The sequence below is a fragment of the Salmo salar genome, chromosome ssa26 (assembly GCF_905237065.1).
Source record: "Salmo salar chromosome ssa26, Ssal_v3.1, whole genome shotgun sequence".
Taxonomy (NCBI): Eukaryota; Metazoa; Chordata; class Actinopteri; order Salmoniformes; family Salmonidae; genus Salmo; species Salmo salar.
The window spans coordinates 6,542,766-6,565,864 of record NC_059467.1 but is presented as its reverse complement, the minus strand read 5'-3'; the positions used below and the strand labels follow the sequence as shown (position 1 = coordinate 6,565,864).

Below are 23,099 nucleotides of genomic sequence, written 5' to 3'. Positions count from 1 at the left end.
TGCCCAGTCTTGAAACCTGACTGATTAGGATCAAGAAGGTCATTCTGAGAGAGATAGCAAGAGAGCTGGCCAAGGACGGCATGTTCAAGAGTTTTGGAGAGAAAGGAAAGAAGGGATACTGGTCTGTAGTTGTTGACATCGGAGGGATCGAGTGTAGGTTTTTTCAGAAGGGGTGCAACTCTCGCTCTCTTGAAGACGGAAGGGACGTAGCCAGCGGTCAAGGATGAGTTGATGAGCGAGGTGAGGTAGGGGAGAAGGTCTCCGGAAATGGTCTGGAGAAGAGAGGAGGGGATAGGGGCAAGTGGGCAGGTTGTTGGGAGGCCGGCCGTCACAAGACGCGAGATTTCATCTGGAGAGAGAGGGGAGAAAGAGGTCAAAGCACAGGGTAGGGCAGTGTGAGCAGGACCAGCAGTGTCGTTTGACTTAGCAAACGAGGATCGGATGTCGTCAACCTTCTTTTCAAAATGGTTGACGAAGTCATCCGCAGAGAGGGAGGAGGGGGAGGGGGAGGAGGATTCAGGAGGGAGGAGAAGGTAGCAAAGAGCTTCCTAGGGTTAGAGGCAGATGCTTGGAGTTTAGAGTGGTAGAAAGTGGCTTTAGCAGCAGAGACAGAAGAGGAAAATGTAGAGAGGAGGGAGTGAAAGGATGCCAGGTCCGCAGGGAGGCGAGTTTTCCTCCATTTCCGCTCGGCTGCCCGGAGCCCTGTTCTGTGAGCTCGCAGTGAGTCGTCGAGCCACGGAGCAGGAGGGGAGGACCGAGCCGGCCTGGAGGATAGGGGACAGAGGAAATCAAAGGATGCAGAGAGGGAGGAGAGGAGGGTTGAGGAGGCAGAATCAGGAGATAGGTTGGAGAAGGTTTGAGCAGAGGGAAGAGATGATAGGATGGAAGAGGAGAGAGTAGCGGGAGAGAGAGAGCGAAGGTTGGGACGGCGCAATACCATCCGAGTAGGGGCAGAGTGAGAAGTGTTGGATGAGAGCGAGAGGGAAAAGGATACAAGGTAGTGGTCGGAGACTTGGAGGGGAGTTGCAATGAGATTAGTGGAAGAACAGCATCTAGTAAAGATGAGGTCAAGCGTATTGCCTGCCTTGTGAGTAGGGGGGGAAGGTGAGAGGGTGAGGTCGAAAGAGGAGAGGAGTGGAAAGAAGGAGGCAGAGAGGAATGAGTCGAAGGTAGACGTGGGGAGGTTAAAGTCACCCAGAACTGTGAGAGGTGAGCCATCCTCAGGAAAGGAACTTATCAAGCTCATTGATGAACTCTCCAAGGGAACCTGGAGGGCGATAAATGATAAGGATGTTTAGCTTGAAAGGGCTGGTAACTGTGACAGCATGGAATTCAAATGAGGAGATAGACAGATGGGTCAGGGGAGAAAGAGAGAATGTCCACTTGGGAGAGATGAGGATTCCAGTGCCACCACCCCGCTGGCTCGATGCTCTAGGGGTATGCGAGAACACGTAGTCAGACGAGGAGAGAGCAGTAGGAGTAGCAGTGTTATCTGTGGTAATCCATGTTTCCGTCAGCGCCAGGAAGTCTAGGGACTGGAGGGTAGCATAGGCTGAGATGAACTCAGCCTTGTTGGCCGCAGACCGGCAGTTCCAGAGGCTGCCGGAGACCTGGAACTCCACGTGGGTCGTGCGCGCTGGGACCACCAGGTTAAGAGTGGCAGCGGCCACGCGGTGTGGAGCGTTTGTATGGCCTGTGCAGAGGAGAGAGAACAGGGATAGACAGACACATAGTAGACAAGCTACAGAAGAGGCTACGCTAATGCAAAGGAGATTGGAATGACAAGTGGACTACACGTCTCGAATGTTCAGGAAGTTAAGCTTACGTTGCAAAAATCTTATTGACTAAAATGATACAGTACTGCTGGCTGGTGGAGTAGGCTAGCTAGCAGTGGCTGCGTTGTTGACTTTGAACGTGTAGCTGGCTAGGTAACCTCGATAGTTTCAGTACTACACCTTGTCATGATACAAAGCAACTTTGTAGCTAGCTAGCTAACATAACACTAATCAAGACGTTCCTTGTAATGTATTTAGTTTCTACAATGCTGCTCGTCGGTAATAGTTGGCTGGGTTAGGAAAAATGGCGTCGCGGGGGACGGAAATAGCTGGCTAGCTAACCTCGATGGCTGGCTAGCTAACAATTATCAAGCTATGACAAAGACAACTAAGTAGCTAGCTAGGTAACACTGCACTAGTCAAATCGTTCCGTTGTAAAGTATTAGTATCTACAGCGCTGCTAGTCGGTAACGGTTGGCTAGCTGGCAGTGGGTTAATGATGACTAGGTGTGTTGACTAAGTCAGGCGCCGCGTCGCGGCTGGCTAGCTCACCTCGATAATACTCAAACTCAAACTACACAATTATCTTAGATACAGAGACAGCAAAGACAACTATGTAGCTGGCTAACTAACACTAACACCACACTAATCAAGTCGTTACGTTGTAATGTAGTAGTTTCTGCAGTGCTGCTAGTCGGTAGAAGTTGGCTAGCTAGCAGTGATGACTAGCTAGCTAGCAGCTAGCAGTGTTGACTACGTTACCACAGTTGGACTCCAGTCAAGTTGTAGAAACATCTCAAGGATGATCAATGGAAACAGGATGCACCTGAGCTCAAGTTGGAGCCTCATAGCAAATGGTCTGAGCACTTATGTAAATAAGGTATCTGTTTATTATTTTTAATACATTTGTCATTATGGGGTATTGTGTGTGGATTGATGAGAAATAATATTTAATACATTTTAGAATAAGGCTATAAAGTAACAAAATGTGGAAAAAGTCAACGGTTCTGAATGCTTTCCAAATACACTGTACAAGGCACTATTATATGGAATTAGGGTGCCATTTGGGATGCATCCAGGGTGAAAGAACAGTTTTGTTTTAAGAGGGGAAAAGAGAGGAAAAAGGTGAGTTAAAGAGTGAAGAGAATATGGAGTGAAGAGAAAGTTATGAGGATAGAGTGAAAGAGGCCTCGTAGAAAGAGAAGCCGATGGAGGAGTTTAAGTGTAAGAGAGAACCTGATTTAAGAAGAGTTAAGAAGTGAGGATGGAGAAGAGTGTAATAGAGACTTCGGGAAGTGAGAGTGAATTAAGAAATGAAAAGAGTTTAAAAGAGAGAGGGGGAGGTTATTGATGTAGTGGTGAAACTCATTCGCTCCACTCTGGCAGTCCCAGTCCTCCTTTCAGGATGTTAAAGCCAAAATTGAGATTTTAACAACATTAACTGGCTGCATGACACCTCTATGGCCTGCTTTATAACTAATACACTCACACACACGTATGCATCTCAGCATGTGCACACACACCAGCCTTTCCCCTGTGTTCCTGTGCAATGAGGGCAAACATTTGTCACCCTGAAGACACACAGACTTCCACATTTCCTTCCTTCACACACACTTCCATCCTTATTTATTTTACAGAGTGCTGGCAAAGAGATTTAAAACACCTGATTTAAAACAACAAGGGCTGAGAAACACAACCTGACCTGCAGCAACGCCAATGTCTCTCCGCTCTGTGCATCCGGTGATTCATCTGTGGCGAGGCGGAAGCGTATGAGATGTGTTTGTATGAGTGCAGTAATTAACCACAGGAGGCTGAGAGTCAACCCAAACACACACAAGAGATGTTGGTGTTTAGAGAGAGAAAAACAACACGCAGTGGGCCGGAACAAAACATCTCTGAGAACTACTCAGGTTAATAAATTAAACGCAGCATCATTTGTCATGCTCCTCTGTTCTGTATGAATAGGAAATGGATGAGGTGGGATTTTCATAGGGTTAGGGGGGGAAAAAATTCTATATAATTTTTTCTGTTGCCTACTTTGGTTGTTTGTTCAAGAAACGAGGTCGTACTTTGTGCGAGGATGTACCATGATCTTACAGATGAAACCATGGCCTGGTTATCTGTGTCTCGGACCAATCAGAGGACCTGAAACTTGGGTGGGAGTTTGCTGCAGATTTCGATAGGCCGGCGATTCACTTTCTTCTATCCCTTTAACTCTGGTGTCCTCTCTATGCCCTTTGTCCTGCCATAACTCTTCTGTCTTTTTCTTGAGCCTCTTACTGATGGAATTCTCTCTCTTTCACTTTCTGCCCCCTGTGTTTTAGTGCTGAAGGTCCTTGAGGAGCTGAGCTGCATCATGCAGACAGCAGGGTGTAATTCCCCAGGCCTGCTTTATGTACTGCTCAGACAGGTGCTGAGGATATACGACCCCCTGACACTGCCTGACTACACCTCTAGCTATCCCCCTCTTCTTAGACAGAAAGAGAGGAGGGTGAGAGAGAGAGAGAGTTATGTAGAAAGGGGGAGATGGGGAGACTAGATTGAAATGCTGCTTCTGTGCACATCACTGCAGTGCTGGGGGGAATAGATGGAAGTTGTTCTGCCTTGGGAGACGTTCGAAAGGGAGGTGTGTGTGCATGCGTGCTTGATTTTATTTTATATTTAAAAAAAATGTAATAAAGAAAATGTACAGCTTAAAAGTGCACATGATGACGCATGAAAACATTAAACAACCATTTTTCAGTGTGGTCCTCAAAAACATACTAATGTTTTGTGTGCGTGCAACATTTACAACCTCTATTCGATGTCTGCTAAAAATGTATATATAGGTCTATGGCAGAAGTGTCAAGTTATAAGTGTTACCTTGTCTTGTTCTTACCTTTGCCATGTGAGGTCAGTTTGACCTGCTGGGCAAGAGAGATCGTGACCACCCTCTGTTTGGAGAAATCTGCGAGGGAGAAGGGCGAGAGATGAACAGAGACGATAAACATCTACATTTTCTGAAGATAATACTTTGAGCACACACTAGATCTGATTGTAGGTATACAAACAACTCCAAACAGTTAATGATGAAAAAGGAAATATTTAACCAGTAGTACGGCAACAATCAAGGAGGGAAGGTGAATATCATAGCATTAGAGCCTCTTACCTTTACACTTTACTGGTTGGTCGTCCTTCCATCTCTCTCTTGATGGAAGTATTTTCCTCAGCCACTATTTATCTTTCTTCTGGTTTGTTTTGGCATTCATTATAATCACTGTCAATCCACCATTTTTGAAAAAGGTTTGGAAGACCTCTTTTTTCATCCCGTCTTTTGGGTTTGTTCAATTCATACACCCATAGAAAAAAAAGGTGGTATCTAGAACCTAAAACGGTTCTTCGGCTGTCCCCATAGGAGAACCCTTTGAAGAACCCTTTTTGGTTCCAAGTTTAACCCTTCTGGTTCCAGGCAGTGCCTTTTTGGGTTCCATGTAGAACCCTTTCCACAGTGAGTTCTATATGGAATCCAAAATGGTTCTACCTGGAACTAAAAAGGGTTCTACCTGGAACCAAAAATGGTGCTACTATGGGGACAGCTGAATAACCCTCCTTTCTAAGAGAGTAGCGTCAATTCACCAAAATATCATGATCCTTAATTTTTTTATTTTACATTGGAAGATGGGCCCTGGTCAAATGTAGTGCATTTTATAGGGAACAGTGTCCCATTTGGGGCACAGTCCCGGTTTGGAGAGCACCAGTAAGTGTAATGGACTAAGATGGCGCATTTCTGTGACTGTGTATGGTTAACGTTAGTGGAATGTTGTTGATCGAGGTCTCTGTGAAAGGACCAGCTCTATTTCTCCTTTGATTTCAACACATGATCAATTCTCCCTCAGTCTCTGGCTACTTCACTAGATTGCTAGAGGCACTAGACTAGGGCCTTCTCGAGCCCTGAGGGAACTCCATGGAGAAAATACAGTGGTGGATAATGTCTCACTAATCAAATGAACAGTACCGCAACATTGAGGTTTGGGACTTGTCAATTGTTCCGTACTTTCAAGAAAGTGTGTGTGTTTGTGAACATTGTTTTAGTGTTAATGATCAGATTAGGCATAATCTGTTTAGACTCTTATATGATGTCATCATGTGTTTCTCAATCCAGTCTTCAGGGACAACCAGCCATTTCACATAGCCTATTGATCTATTCTACTAGCACACCTTGTGTTCATTATGCACCATACGGAAAGAAAACAAACTGAAACAGGGATGGACTACCTGAAGAAGTGCTCATTCCCCTTTCTGTTGCGTACCCTAATAAGCACGACTCTGATTCAAGTTGTGTTTCTGTGTATGAGCATTTTTTAGCATTTCTGTGTGTATTTCTCGGCAGAAAAGTAGAGTTTTCCTCCCAATTTTCCGCCAAGTTTCTTTTCTTTTATTCAATCATTTAATCCCAAACTCGTTTTAGTTACCCTGCAGGGGTTGCATTTTGTCAGAGGACTATTGCAGTCAAGCAATTACTCTTTTGGCCTTTTTTAAACCCTGCATTCCAAGCTATGGGTTGTGTCCCAAATGGCACCCTGTTCTCTATATCCCTCAAACTCAACTCTCGACCTCAAAGCCAGTTCCACTGCTTTTTATTATTGTTCCCCTCTAATCAGGGATTGATTTAGACAGTGGGTGCAATTAATTATCAGGTAGAACAGAAAACCAGCAGGCTCCGGACCTCGTAGGATAAAAATTGAATACCCCTTGCCCTATATAGTGCACTATTTTTGACCAAAACCCTATGGGCCCTGGTCAAAAGTGGTGCACTAAAAAGGGAATAGGGTGCCATTTGGGACATAGACTTAGACTTACTGTAGCATACCCCTGCATAGCCTGCCTTCCCATTCTGGCTCCCCTCAAGCGTTGAGCAAGGCTGGGTTCCATTTCAGCCCCTTGCCCCTTTTCCCAGCCCTTTGTCATTCATCTGAAAGAAATGGGTCATGTTCAGTATCTGCACATTTTTGTCAGGTTGATGTTTGTCATGAATCTTGCCCTGGCAGCAGAACTGAACAATTTCTCCTAGATAGGCCAGCTGCAAAGTCAAAATTGTCTTTTGTAAAAATTAATGAAAACAATGTGCTGTGGGATTATTTAAGATACTCTTTGAAGAGGTAGGGTTTCAGATAGTATCTTCCTTCTATTTTCAGAACTGAGGCAGGATTTATTTTTATGTAAAAAACAAACATAGATCTCAGCTTCTTTATCAAGTTTTCGTTGTGTGTTTCAAAAGACAACTTGTCATCAATCCACATACAAGTACTAGTGTAGTGAGAAACTTGCTCCATTTGGAGTGCAAGTCCTCAGGTTCAACATTACGAGACTTAGACAAGAGAATAAACGTGGTTTTATTTGCATTTAACACTAATTTACGATCAGTAAGTGATTTTTGGATGAGTCAAAATCATGCTGAAGGTCACGAATGGCCTGCTGCACTGAAGAGGCACAGGAATAAATAACTGTGTCTTCTGTATAGAGATGAATGTTACAGGTGTTTACAGTATTTCCAATGTCATTTATATACAACGTGAACAACAATGGACACAAAATTGAACCCTGGGGTACCCCTTTAAGTTCTTCAAGAAATTCAGATTTAACCCCGTCTTCTGAAACCACAAACAGGCATCAGTGCCAAGACCTAACACAGACAACTTACTTAATAAGATAGAATGATCGACTGTATATAAAGCATTTGACAAATCTATAAATAGGGCAGCACAATTCATCTTAGCATACAAAGTGTTGACAATATAATTTGCAACTGATGTGGTTGCAGTAATAGTACTGGTTATAACCCTGATTGATGTACATTCCAAATACAGATAAAAAAATGACGAAGTTGCACATTCCCAACGATTCAAGAAAGCCTTGATATGGGACGATAGTTGTCAAGATCACAACAATCACCTCCCTTATGTAGTGACAGCACATAAGCTAGTTTCCACACTTTAGGACTATTTCCTGATAACAATGTTAAATTATGGGTTATTTATTGAACCAACAATGAGGGATGCTGCACACTTGAGCAGAGAACTTGGAAAGGTTGAACACCAGGCGGGCTGCGGCATTCTGGATAAGTTGAAGGGGTTTTATGGCACAAGCGGTGAGCCCAGCCAACAGCAAGTTGCATTAGTCTAGACAGTGAAATAAATGCCAACCTGCTCATTTGTGGGTTTTTTTGTTGTTGTTTTTTTCTACTGTGTGTTCTGGATAGAACCCAGCTCATTGGGTTTGTGACAGAGAAGAGGAGAAATATAATGATTTTCACGTAGACAAGGAATAGATTCACATTCACTTTGTGTGAGTCCCAAATTGCACCCTATTCCCTATATCGTGCTTTTGACCAGGACACATAGGGCTCTAGTCAAAAGTAGTGCACTATTTAGGGAATAGGGTGCCATTAGGGACGCTACCATTGACTGAGGAATCAGTATTGTCTTCAGACAGCCCTCATCTGCATGGTTGTCTTTAATTAAAAGTGCCTGCCCAGGCGATGTTTATTTATTTGCTAAATATCCTGTTCCTACAGCTTGCTCCCAGCCCAGTGTACCCATATAGAGGGGGTGATGGATAGGTTTTGGAGCCTCCCCAAAAAGAGTCCACACATTTAATTTGGCCCCTGAGTCGTGAGTCTGCGTCGGGATACTGTGAAGTTAAAATTAACTCAGTCTTAATAATGTGAACTTACGATGAAAACGCTGACTTTGATGCATGGTTGTTTTTTTCCTGCATTTTTTCGTTCACATTTATACCTATTTCAGACAACAAAAAAATGCTATGTTACCTGTAAAAATAAATAAACCAATGTTTATATGACCTTTCAAGATTTACCATTTTTTTGCATGTATACCGACCTTTTATAGATCCCAGTGCGTAGCCAGCACCAGTGAGGGATGGGAGCTAAGAATTTCTGCCTCAAACCACCAGAATTAATCAAAGCTAAATTGATAAATCTTTGCGGATGAAGTGTTAGTTCCACTATGTTACATCATGCTAAGGAGTTTTCTGCGTGAAGGAGGAGTATTTCTTAAGTTTGACCATGTGCTTGAAAACGAGCTTAAATTTGCCCATTAGCTTGCTAGCTCTAAGCCAGTCAATTCATATGAAACAAATCGGATGTTACCCAGCTAATGCACACACTGCTGAAGTGAACGCTTCCTCCATTAGCTAGCTAGCTACAGTAACATTTTATCCCAATTAATGAGTTTTCATGAAGAAACTGCATGCCTGTTCTGCCATGGGTCAGTGCAGTAGGCTACTGATGTCAGCTGTTGCTGAACTCTGAGAACAGACCCCCTTAATTTTGTGACAGCATGTCTACTACAACTTCCTCAGCCAGCTGTCAAACTAGTGTAAATTAGGGCTAGCCTGTCAAACTAGTGTAAATTAGGGCCATTCAAACAGGCTAGCTAAGTTTATATTTATATATATATACACACACACACACATTCGTGGCCAAAAGTTTTGAGAATGACACAAATATTAATTTCCACAAAGTTTGCTGCTGCAGTGTCTTTAGATATTTTTGTCAGATGTTACTATGGAATACTGAAGTATAATTACAAGCATTTCATACATGTCAAAGGCTTTTATTGACAATTACATGAAGTTGATGCAAAGGGTCTATATTTGCAGTGTTGACCCTTCTTTTTCAAGACCTCTGCAATCTGCCCTGGCATGCTGTCAATTAACTTCTGGGCCACCTCCTGACTGATGGCAGCCCATTTTTGCATAATCAGTGCTTGGAGTTTGTCAGAATTTGTGGGTTTTTGTTTGTCCGCCCGCCTCTTGAGAATTGACCACAAGTTCACAATGGGATTAAGGTCTGGGGAGTTTCCTGGCCATGGACCCAAAATATCGATGTTTTGTTCCCCGAGCCACTTAGTTATCACTTTTGCCTTATGGCAAGGTGCTCCATCATGCTGGAAAAGGCGTTGTTCGTCACCAAACTGTTCCTGGATGGTTGGGAGAAGTTGCTCTCGGAGGATGTGTTGGTACCATTCTTTATTCATGGCTGTGTTCTTAGGCAAAATTCAGAGTGAGCCCACTCCCTTGGCTGAGAAGCAACCCCCACACATGAATGGTCTCAGGATGCTTTACTGTTGGCATGACACAGGACTGATGGTAGCGCTCACCTTGTCTTCTCCAGACAAGCTTTTTCCCGGATGCCCCAAACAATCGGAAAGGGGATTCATCAGAGAAAATGACTTTACCCCAGTCCTCAGCAGTCCAATCCCTGTACCTTTTGCAGAATATCAGTCTGTCCCTGATGTTTTTCCTGGAGAGAAGTGGCTTCTTTGCTGCCCTTCTTGACACCAGGCCATCCTCCAAAAGTCTTCGCCTCACTGTGCGTGCAGATGCACTCACACCTGCCTGCTGCCATTCCTGAGAAAGCTCTGTACTGGTGGTGCCCCGATCCCGCAGCTGAATCAACTTTAGGAGACGGTCCTGGCACTTGCTGGACTTTCTTGGGCGCCCTGAAGCCTTCTTCACAACAATTGAACTGCTCTCCTTGAAGTTCTTCATGATCCGATAAATGGTTGATTTAGGTGCAATCTTACTGGCAGCAATATCCTTGCCTGTGAAGCCCTTTTTTGTGCAAAGCAATGATGACGGCACGTGTTTCCTTGCAGGTAACCATGGTTGACAGAGGAAGAACAATGATTCCAAGCTCCACCCTCCTTTTTGAAGCTTCCAGTCTGTTATTCGAACTCAATCAGCATGACAAAGTGATCTCCAGCCTTGTCCTCGTCAACACTCACACCTGTGTTAACGAGAGAATCACTGACATGATGTCAGCGGGTCCTTTTGTGGCATGGCTGAAATGCAGTGGAAATGTTTTTTGGGGATTCAGTTCATTTGCATGGCAAAGAGGGACTTTGCAATTCATCTATTCACTCTTCATAACATTCTGGAGTCAATGCAAATTGCCATCATACAACCTGAGGCACCAGAATTTGTGAAAATTAACACTTGTGTCATTCTCAAAGCTTTTGGCCACGACTGTATGTGTGTGTGTGTGTGTGTATATATATATATATATATATATATATATACTGCTCAAAAAAATAAAGGGAACACTTAAACAACACAATGTAACTCAAAGTCAATCACACTTCTGTGAAATCAAACTGTCCACTTAGGAAGCAACACTGATTGACAATACATTTCACATGCTGTTGTGCAAATGGAATAGACAACAGGTGGAAATTATAGGCAATTAGCAAGACACCCCCAATAAAGGAGTGGTTCTGCAGGTGGGGACCACAGACCACTTCTCAGTTCCTATGCTTCCTGGCTGATGTTTTGGTCACTTTTGAATGCTGGCGGTGCTTTCACTCTAGTGGTAGCATGAGACGGAGTCTACGACCCACACAAGTGGCTCAGGTAGTGCAGCTCATCCAGGATGGCACATCAATGCGAGCTGTGGCAAGAAGGTTTGCTGTGTCTGTCAGCGTGGTGTCCAGAGCATGGAGGCGCTAACAGGAGACAGGCCAGTACATCAGGAGACGTGGAGGAGGCCGTAGGAGGGCAACAACCCAGCAGCAGGACCACTACCTCTGCCTTTGTGCAAGGAGGAGCAGGAGAAGCACTGCCAGAGCCCTGCAAAATGACCTCCAGCAGGCCACAAATGTGCATGTGTCTGCTCAAACGGTCAGAAACCGACTCCATGAGGGTGGTATGAGAGCCCGACGTCCACAGGTGGGGGTTGTGCTTACAGCCCAACACCGTGCAGGACGTTTGGCATTTGCCAGAGAACACCAAGATTGGCAAATTCGCCACTGGCGCCCTGTGCTCTTCACAGATGAAAGCAGGTTCACACTGAGCACGTGACAGAGTCTGGAGACGCCGTGGAGAACGTTCTGCTGCCTGCAACATCCTCCAGCATGACCGGTTTGGCGGTGGGTCAGTCATTGTGTTGTGGCATTTCTATGGGGGGCCGCACAGCCCTCCATGTGCTCGCCAGAGGTAGCCTGACTGCCATTAGGTACCGAGATGAGATCCTCAGACCCCTTATGAGACCATATGCTGGTGCGGTTGGCCCTGGGTTCCTCCTAATGCAAGACAATGCTAGACCTCATGTGGCTGGAGTGTGTCAGCAGTTCCTGTAAGAGGAAGGCATTGATGCTATGGACTGGCCCGCCCGTTCCCCAGACCTGAATCCAATTGAGCACATCTGGGACATCATGTCTCGCTCCATCCACCAACGCCACGTTGCACCACAGACTGTCCAGGAGTTGGCGGATGCTTTAGTCCAGGTCTGGGAGGAGATCCCTCAGGAGACCATCCGCCACCTCATCAGGAGCATGCCCAGGCATTGTAGGGAGGTCATACACACTACTGAGCCTCATTTTGACTTGTTTTAAGGACATTACATCAAAGTTGGATCAGCCTCCAAATCCAGACCTCCATGGGTTGATAAATTGGATTTCCATTGATTATTTTTGTGGGATTTTGTTGTCAGCACATTCAACTATGTAAAGAAAAAAGTATTTAATGAGATTATTTATTTCATTCAGATCTAGGATGTGTTGTTTAAGTGTTCCCTTTATTTTTTTGAGCAGTATATATATATAATGTGTGTATGTATATATATGTGTGTATGTGTGTGTATGTATATATTTGTATGTATGTGTGTGTATGTATATATATATATATATGTGTGTAAATATGTGTATGTGTGTGTATATATGTGTATGTATGTGTGTGTGTGTGTGTGTGTATGTATTTATATATATATATATATATATATTACACACACACACACACACACACACACACACACACACACACACACACACACACACACACACACACACAGTACCAGTCAAAAGTTTGGACACACCTACTCATTCAAGGGTTTTCTTTATTTGTACTGTTTTCTACATTGTAGAATAATAGTGAAGACATCAAAACTGAAAATAACACATATGGAATCATGTAGTAACCAAAAAAGTGTCAAAGAAATCATAATATATTTTAGATTTTTAAAAGTAGCCACCCTTTGCTTTGATGAAAGCTTTACACACTGTTGGCATAGTTTTGATGTCTTCACTATTAAGTAGTAAAAATAGAAAATAAAAAATAAAGAAAAACCCTTGAATGAGTAGGTGTGTCCAATCTTTTGACTGGTTGTGTGTGTGTGTGTGTGTGTGTGTGTGTGTGTGTGTGTGTGTGTGTGTAAACGGCTGATTTTTAATGGAATATCTACGTAGGCGTACAGAGGCCCATTATAAGCAACCATCACTCCTATGTTCCAATGGCACGTTAGCTAATCCAAGTTTATAATTTTACAAGGCTAATTGATCCTTAGAAAACCCTTTTGCAATCATGTTAGCACAGCTGAAAACTGTTGTACGGATTAAAGAGGCAATAAAACTGGCCTTCTTTAGACTAGTTGAGTATCTGGAGCATCAGCATTTGTGGGTTCGATTGCAGGCTCAAAATGGCCAGAAACAAATAACTTTCTTCTGAAACTCATCAGTCTATTCTTGTTCTGAGAATTGAAGGCTATTCCATGCGAGAAATTGCCAAGAAATTGAAGATCTCGTACAACGCTGTGTACTACTCCCTTCAGCAAACTGGCTCTAACCAGAATAGAAAGAGGAGTGGGAGGCCCCAGTGCACAACTGAGCACGAGGACAAGTACATTAGAGTGTCTAGTTTGAGAAACAGATGCCTCACAAGTCCTCAACTGGCAGCTTCATTAAATAGTACCCGCAAATCACCATTATCAATGTCAACAGTGAAGCGGCGACTCTGGGATGCTGGCCTTCTAGGCAGAGTTGCAAAGAAAAAGCCTTATCTCAGACTGGCCAATAAAAAGAAAAGATTAAGATGGGCAAAATAACACAGACACTATACAGAGGAAGATTGGAAAAAAGTGTTATAGACAGACGAATCTACGTTTGAAGTGTTCGGATCACAAAGAACATTTGTGAGACGCAGAAAAAATGAAAAGATGCTGGAGGAATGCAATGTGATGGTCAGGGGGTGCTTTGGTGGTGGTCATGTGGGAGATTTATACAGGGTAAAGGGATCTTGAAGAAGGAATGCTATTACGCCATTTTGCAACTGCATGCCATACCTTGTGGACGGCGCTTAATTGGAGCCAATTTTCTCCTACAACAGGACAATGACCCAAAACACACCTCCAAACTATGCAATAACCTTTTAGGGAAGAAGCAGTCAGCTGGTATTTTGTCTATAATGGAGTGGCCAGCACAGTCACCGGGTCTCAACCCTATTGAGCTGTTGTGGGAGCAGCTTGACCGTAAGAAGTGCCCATCAAGCCAATCCAATTTGTGGGAGGTGCTTCAGGAAGCATGGGGTGAAATCTCTTCAAATTACCTCAACAAATTGACAAGTAGAATGCCAAAGGTCTGCAAGGCTGTAATTGCTGCAAATGGAGGTTTCTTTGACGAAAGCAAAGTTTGAAGGACACAATTATTATTTCAATGAAAAATCATTATTTATAGCCTTGTCAATGTCGTGACTATATTTCCTATTCAATTTGCAACTATTTTCATGTATGTTTTCATGAATGAAAAACACATTTCTAAGTGACCCCAAACTTTTGAACGGTAGTGTGTGTATATAAATGTGTTATATATATATATATATACACGTGTGTGTGTGTGTGTGTGTGTGTGTGTGTGTGTGTGTGTGTGTGTGTGTGTGTGTGTGTGTGTGTGTGTGTGTGTGTGTGTGTGTGTATTAAAGTAATCCGCTGATTAGCCAGCTCAGCTAATGAGCCAATGTGACATCACCTTATATGAGGAATTAGCAAGCATTTTTGGAACATCCTGTTTGAGGTAGGGTTTTTTTAAGTGTTTTTTTCTCAAATGTATGTTTTGGCCACAAACACGAGTATAGGACTAGTCAACAACATTATTTGTGTATGAGTTAAAGGGATACTTCGGGATTTTGTCAAAGAGACCCTTCGCAGTCATTGTGCTAATGCTAGTTAGCATTGGCTCGCGAAACTACCTCTATCTTCCTTCATACTGGACAAGGAGACATAAAAATGGTATCCAAGACTTCATCTGACTCTGGGGAAGTTTTAGTTCTAAAAGTGAGATTTTCACTACATTATTACTTTAAGAAAATCCTCAATTACCTAAAATGTGTCATTAGTGTTACTGTCATTGGTGTTACTCCCCTACTGGTTGCAGTGGCTCAATGTTATAATACTGGTAACAATTATTTAAAGTCATTAAAGTCATATTAGTTGATTTAGGATGGGAAGAGTTAATTTCCAAAATGCCATGCCCAAATGCCACCACAATTCAAGAGCGACCCTGTTATTAATACACAGAGAAACTGATACACACACATATTCACTCTCATACACCCCGCCAAAAACACACACACACGTAGTAAAACACAAACCGATACACTATTAACTCTCATACCCACACACACTCTCTCCTCCGCTTCCTCTGCTCCAGTGTGTACATCACTCTGCTGTAATGGAGTGACAGCCTCGGAGCGTGGCGCCCAGAGACTTCGCTACGTTGACAGTGTCGCCACAGTGACAGTTCAGATGAGACCGTCATCGGCAGCAGCAGCTTCGCTCAGGAAAACGCCACCGTCAGCGTTTTTTTCCCCCCCCTCTCCATGTCCTCCTCTAACCTCCATCAATAGGGAACGCCTGGCATAGAGGAAGACTTGTTTGCCGATTGGGTAAACATTAATTTACCCCCGGCAGACACACGTGAAGTTAATCAAAGTGATTATATGTTGTAATTATCACCTTCTCCTCCTGGCCCCCCTGTATTGCCAACACGCTGTGGTGTGCAATCATACTGAAACACGTGAGGTTCGCCACACCATCTGGCTATGCACACACACACCCTCTCTCTTTCTCTGACGCACACTCACACACACTTTCTCTCACTCACACACAAGTGCTCTGTCTCTCTCATTCATAGGCACATACCAAAGCACATATACAGTGAGCTCCAAAAGTATAGGGACAGTGACACATTTGTTGCTTTGGCTCTCTGCTTCTGCACTTTGGATTTGAAATTATGCAATGACTATGTGGTTAAAGTGAAAACTTTTATTTGAGTTTGAACCATTACATAGTCCCCCCCCCCAAAAAAAAAGTATTGGGACAAATTCACTTGCGTATTAAAGTAGTAAAAGGTTAAGCATTTGGTCCCATATTCATAGCACACACTGACTACATCAAGCTTGTGACTCTACACATTTGTTGGATGCATTTGCTATTTGTTTTGGATGTGTTTCAGATAATAATCTAAGGTGCTCAATAGAAATGAATGGTAAATAATGTATTGTCAATTTGGAGTAAATTTGACTGTAAATAAGAATATAATATTTTTCTAAACACTTCTACATTAATGTGGATGCTACCATGATTACAGATAATCCTGAATGAATTGTGAATAATTATGAGTGAGACAGTTAGATGCACAAATATCATACCCCAAGATTTTTTTGGGGGGGTATGCTATTTGTGCATCTTTAACTTTATCACTAATCATTATTCTCACACATCATTGAGGATTATCCGTAATCATGGTAGCATCCACATTAATGTCGAAGTGCTGGAGCAAAAACAACTAAAAATGTGTCACTGTCCCAATACTTTTGGAGCTCACTGTATGTCCCTACACACATCCACTCTTCTACATGCATCAAATCCTCTCTCTTTCTCTCTCTCTCTCATACAGTCACTCACTCTCGCTCGCTCTCTCTCTCTCACACATACACAAACACATTGGCGCTTTGGAGTACCTGCATTTAATACATTTTACTCTGATCAATTAATGTATTTATTATGTATTGATTTTGAATTATTGGCCTGAGAGTATATTCAATCTGCTGATGTTGATGTGGCACTCCGGGACTGTAACTAAATAGCCCTACTCTCTACTGCCTAGGAGACGTTCTGCCTCTAGACTCAGTGTAGCGTATTACCATTAATGGTCGAGTTTAGGATTGGGGGAGAGGAAGCTGATCCTAGATCTGTTCCTAGGGGAACTTCACCCTGCAGCGCTCCAATACAGGTGAACAGAAGTCAAAGGTTGGTGCTCAGCCTCTCACTTTTATTGGTGGTTTTCCTCTTTAGGGGAGGAGCTTCAGGGACGGATCACCGTACGCAAAAACAAAAAGGACCCCCGCTCGCTGTTCATCACCTTTGACCTCCATGACATGAAGCAGACCTACAGCCTGCAGTGAGTTCACTGATCACATGACTATGATGACATCATCAATAGTGTGGCTGAACTGAAATACTCCCCAGACTTTGCCAAAACAATTAGTATTATTATGGTTTTTATTATGAAATGTTTAACTCTTATGGAATCAGAAACAACTTATCTTCATATGGAGCAGTAAATGTAGGGATTAATATAAAAAAATGAAAAGGTAGACTGACAGAGTAGTGAGACAAGGAGAGTATGAAGTGTGCTTGAACAACAAGCTGTGGAGTTCACTGCATTTTAATGCCATACCTGTTAATAAAGACATTCCCTCATACAGAATTTGAGTTGATTTCTTGGCAAGCGCCATTTCTCAAAAATGTTTCTACTGGCTGTAGAAACGTTTTTCAGTTTTGCACAGGGTCAACACTTTCCTGTGACATTCTCATTTTGTCCTGATACACAAAGTTAGGCTGGATAAAACATACATTTTTTAAAAATTTTAAGGCAGTCAATCGGTTAATGGTCAAATCTGGTAAAAATGGGAATAATGGAAATAGTAATAGATTTAGGTCAAATATCCTGAAATGATCAACAAAACTGAGTGGATTATCAAACATAAGCACTTAGACTATGGAATGGATACATTAATAGTTACTTTTCATACAGTTTTATGCATTAAGACATGCAAATATACAGAAAAGTTTAACATTCTGATGTTTTCAGATACAGTTATGGTCTGTAGCATCACCAATTACCCTTCTCAGAGAATGTAGGCCAGGGCGCTCCAACTCTGTCCTTGGGGAACTGTCCTCCTGTAGGGTTTCACTCCAACCGCAGTTGTAACTAACCTGATTCCTCTTGTAAACCAGCTAAATATTATAATCCGGTGTGCTAGATTAGGGTAGGAATAAAAACCTACATGATGGTAGTTCTCCAGGAACAGGGTTGGAGAACACTGACGTAGACCCTTTGAGAAAACTGCAGGAGACCCCACTCAACCAGAAGAACTTCACCTCGTAAGAATGTGACTTTCTGGGCCAGAGATATTGAAGCTATAATGTAATTTTTAAGGGATAACATGTACAAGCAGCCAAATGGGATAGTCACAAATGTTGACCAAATTCACTGAACATACTATGATAATATAAACTGACTATTTGCATACATACAGTACATACTTAGATTATGGAATAAACATCTTTGTTACTTTTGCCATAATTATTATGCTTAAAGTCATGCATATACAAAGAAAAAGTATATTTTCCATCATTTTGGCCAAACTTGGGCATTAGTGAACAAAAATTACTTTCTCAGACAGTGTAGAGCCCATCAAACTACACAGAAAGACACTTCTGAACAATAAGGATCTGACATTCTGTGGTAGAGATATTGGAACTAAGGGGGCAAGTGTAAATGCAGTTAAAGTTGACATTTTTGAGGTAATGATAGATTTCGGCCATATTCACTGAATATAAAATAAATGTACACTGAGTATACAAAACATTAAGAACACCTGCTCTTTCCATGACAGACTGACCAGGTGAAGCTATGATTCTTTATTGGTGTCACTTGTTGAATCCACTTCAGTCAGTGTAGATAAAGTCGAAAGAGACAGGTTAAAGAAGGATTTTTAAGCCTTAAGACAATTGGGACATCGATTGTGTATTTGTGCCATTGAGGGTGAATCGGCAAGACAAAATATTTAAGTGCCTTTGAAAGGGGTATGGTAGTAGGTGCCAGGTTGCACCGGTTTTCACACAACAGTTTCCTGTTTGTATCAAGAATGGTCCACCACCCAAAGGACATCCAGCCAACTTGACACAACTGTGGGAAACATTAGAGTCAACATGGGCCAGCATCCCTGTGGAATGCTTTCGTTAACTTGGAGGGTCCATGCCCTGGCGAATTGAGGCTGTTCTGAGGGCAAAAGGGGATGGGGTTTGCAACTCAATATTAGGAAGGTGTTCCTAATTTTTGGTATACTCAGTGTACAGTCGTGGCCAAAAGTTTTGAGAATGACACAAATATTAATTTTCACAAAGTCTGCTGCCTCAGTTTGTATGATGGCAATTTGCATATACTCCAGAATGTTATGAAGAGTGATCAGATGAATTGCAATTCATCCCTCTTTGCCATGCAATTCTGCTGCCATTCCTGAGAATGGCAGCAGGCAGGTGTGAGTGCATCTGCATGCACAGTGAGGAGAAGACTTTTGGAGGAGGCCCTGGTGTCCAGAAGGGCAGCAAAGAAGCCACTTGTCTCCAGGAAAAACATCAGGGACAGACTGATATTCTGCAAAAGGTACAGGGATTGGAATGCTGAGGACTGGGGTAAAGTCATTTTCTCTGATGAATCCCCTTTCCGATTGTTTAGGGCATCCGGAAAAAAGCTTGTCCGGAGAAGACAAGGTGAGCGCTACCATCAGCCCTGTGTCATGCCAACAGTAAAACATCCTGAAACCATTCATGTGTGGGGTTGCTTCTCAGCCAAGGGAGTGGGCTCACTCTGAATTTTGCCTAAGAACACAGCCATGAATAAAGAATGGTACCAACACATCCTCCGAGAGCAACTTCTCCCAACCATCCAGGAACAGTTTGGTGACGAACAATGCCTTTTCCAGCATGATGGAGCACCTTGCCATAAGGCAAAAGTGATAACTAAGTGGCTCGGGGAACAAAACATCGATATTTTGGGTCCATGGCCAGGAAACTCCCCAGACCTTAATCCCATTGAGAACTTGTGGTCAATCCTCAAGAGGCGGGTAGACAAACAAAAACCCACAAATTCTGACAAACTCCAAGCACTGATTATGCAAGAATGGGCTGCCATCAGTCAGGAGGTGGCCCAGAAGTTAATTGACAGCATGCCAGGGCGGATTGCAGAGGTCTTGAAAAAGAAGGGTCAACACTGCAAATATAGACCCTTTGCATCAACTTCATGTAATTGTCAATAAAAGCCTTTGACACTTATGAAATGCTTGTAATTATACTTCAGTATTCCATAGTAACATCTGACAAAAATATCTAAAGACACTGAAGCAGCAAACTTTGTGGAAATTAATATTTGCGTCATTCTCAAAACTTTTGGCCACGACTTTATTATATATATATATATATATATAATATACACTGCTCAAAAAAATAAAGGGAACACTAAAATAACACATCCTAGATCTGAATGAATGAAATAATCTTATTAAATACTTTTTTCTTTACATAGTTGAATGTGGTGACAACAAAATCACACAAAAATAATCAATGGAAATCCAATTTATCAACCCATGGAGGTCTGGATTTGGAGTCACACTCAAAATTAAAGTGGAAAACCACACTACAGGCTGATCCAACTTTGATGTAATGTCCTTAAAACAAGTAAAAATAAGGCTCAGTAGTGTGTGTGGCCTCCACGTGCCTGTATGACCTCCCTACAACCCCTGGGCATGCTCCTGATGAGGTGGCGGATGGTCTCCTGAGGGATCTCCTCCCAGACCTGGACTAAAGCATCTGCCAACTCCTGGACAGTCTGTGGTGCAACGTGGCGTTGGTGGATGGAGCGAGACATGATGTCCCAGATGTGCTCAATTGGATTCAGGTCTGGGGAACTGGCGGGCCAGTCCATAGCTTCAATACCTTCCTCTTGCAGGAACTGCTGACACACTCCAGCCACATGAGGTCTTGCATTAGGAGGAACCCAGGGCCAACCGCACCAGCATATGGTCTCACAAGGGGTCTGAGGATCTCATCTCAGTACCTAATGGCAGTCAGGCTATCTCTGGCGAGCACATGGAGGGCTGTGCGGCCCCCCAAAGAAATGCCTCCCCACACCATAACTGACCCACCGCCAAACCGGTCATGCTGGAGGATGTTGCAGGCAGCACAACGTTCTCCACGGCGTCTCCAGACTGTCACGTCTGTCATATGTGCTCAGTGTGAACCTGCTTTCATCTGTGAAGAGCACAGGGCGCCAGTGGCGAATTTGCCAATCTTGGTGTTCTCTGGCAAATGCCAAACGTCCTGCACAGTGTTGGGCTGTAAGCACAACCGCCACCTGTGGATGTCGGGCCCTCATACCACCCTCATGGAGTCTGTTTCTGACCATTTGAGCAGACACATGCACATTTGTGGCCTGCTGGAGGTAATTTTGCAGGGCTCTGGCAGTGCTCCTCCTTGCACAAAGGCGGAGGTAGCGGTCCTGCTGCTGGGTTGTTGCCCTCCTACGGCCTCCTCCACATCTCCTGATGTACTGGCCTGTCTCCTGGTAGCGCCTCCATGCTCTGGACACTACGCTGACAGACACAGCAAACCTTCTTGCCACAGCTCGCATTGATGTGCCATCCTGGATGAGCTGCACTACCTGAGCCACTTGTGTGGGTTGTAGACTCCGTCTCATGCTACCACTGGAGTGAAAGCACCGCCAGCATTCAAAAGTGACCAAAACATCAGCCAGGAAGCATAGGAACTGAGAAGTGGTCTGTGGTTACCACCTGCAGAACCACTCCTTTATTGGGGGGTGTCTTGCTAATTGCCTATAATTTCCACCTGTTGTCTATTCCATTTGCACAACAGCATGTGAAATCTATTGTCAATCAGTGTTGCTTCCTAAGTGAACAGTTTGATTTCACAGAAGTGTGATTGACTTGGAGTTACATTGTGTTGTTTAAGTGTTCCCTTTATTTTTTTGAGCAGTATATTAGGAAAAGCCTCAGAACAGCCCCAATTCATCAGGGCCTTTTTCCCCATTCCTAGCATATACAGGTGATTCAACTAATTGTATTCTAAACTGAAGATCATGAGTTAGTTGATTATTGGAGTCAGGTGTGTTAGCTTGGGCTGAGGCAAAAGTGTGACACCATCCAGGTCCCCGAGGACTAGAGTTGCCCGTCCCTGGTTTATGTTGATATGTTCAGTAACTTTGGTCACAATCTGTGACTATCCTATTTGGCTGCATGCTTGTACATTTTACCCCTGAAAAATGTCATTACAGTTTCAGTATCTCTGGCCCAGATAGTTGAGTTCTTACGAGGTAAAGCTCTCCTGGTACAGTGGGGTCTCCTGCAGTTTTCTCATAGTGTCTACGTCAGGGGTCTCCAACCCTGTTCCTGGAGCGCTACCCTCCTGTAGGTTTTCGCTACAACCCCAGTTGTAACTAACCTGGTTCAGCTTATAAATCAGCTAATTATTAGAATCAGGTGTGCTAGATTAGGATCGGAGTGAAAACCTACAGGTGGCTCTCCAGGAACGGATTTGGGGAGCCCTAGTTTAGGTAATCTGAAAAGGGTACTTGGTGGGTACTGTTGCTGAAAAAATCTGAATGTTCATCCTTTCTGTATATTTGCATGTCTTGAAGCATAATACATGTATGAAAGTAACTATTAACACATCCATAGTCCAAGTGTTTATGTTTGATAATTGACTGATTGGTTGAGAATTCGTAAAAATCCAAATAACTTCACAGATCTTCATTGTAAAGGGTTTAAACACTGTTTTCCATGCTTGTTCAATGAACCATAAACAATGAATGAACATGCACCTGTGGAACTGTCGTTAAGACACTAACAGCTTACAGATGGTAGGCAATTAAGGTCACAGTTATGAAAACTTAGGACACTAAAGAGGCCTTTCTACTGACTGAAAAACACCAAAAGAAAGATGCCCCTGCTCATCTGTGTGAACATGCCTTAGGCATGCTGCAAGGAGGCATGAGGACTGCAGATGTGGCTAGGGCAATAAATTGCCATGTCCATACTGTGAGATGCCTAAGACAGCGCTACAGGGAGACAGGGTGGCCAGCTGATCATCCTCGCAGTGGGAGACCACGTGTAACAACACCAGCACAGGATCGGTACATCCGAACATTACACCTGTGGGACAGGTACAGGATGGCAACAACAACTGCCCGAGTTACAACAGGAACCCCGAATCCCTCCATCAGTGCTCAGACTGTCCGCAATAGGCTGAGAGAGGCTGGACTGGGGGCTTGTAGGCCTGTTGTAAGGCAGTGTCGTGTCTTTGGCTATGCCGGATTAAGTGATATGACATGCTAACTTATAAAATGATTTCTCTGTAATTAATATTACCTGATTAAGCTAATCATGTAAATGTAATTAACTAGAAAGTCGGGGCACCAC

The 23,099-nt window shown here is 43.3% G+C and overlaps 1 protein-coding gene across 1 annotated transcript in view; it reads left to right on the top strand.

The window, feature by feature from the left end:
- prmt3 (protein arginine methyltransferase 3) overlaps positions 1-17,308 on the top strand; it is a 96,331-nt gene extending 79,023 nt beyond the window's left edge. The window contains exon 16 of the mRNA NM_001140336.1: positions 16,897-17,308. Within this exon, the coding sequence (NP_001133808.1) occupies positions 16,897-17,006 (110 nt within the window). The 3' untranslated portion in view covers positions 17,007-17,308. The remainder of the gene's footprint in view (positions 1-16,896) is intronic.
- Positions 17,309-23,099: the final 5,791 nt, after the last annotated feature.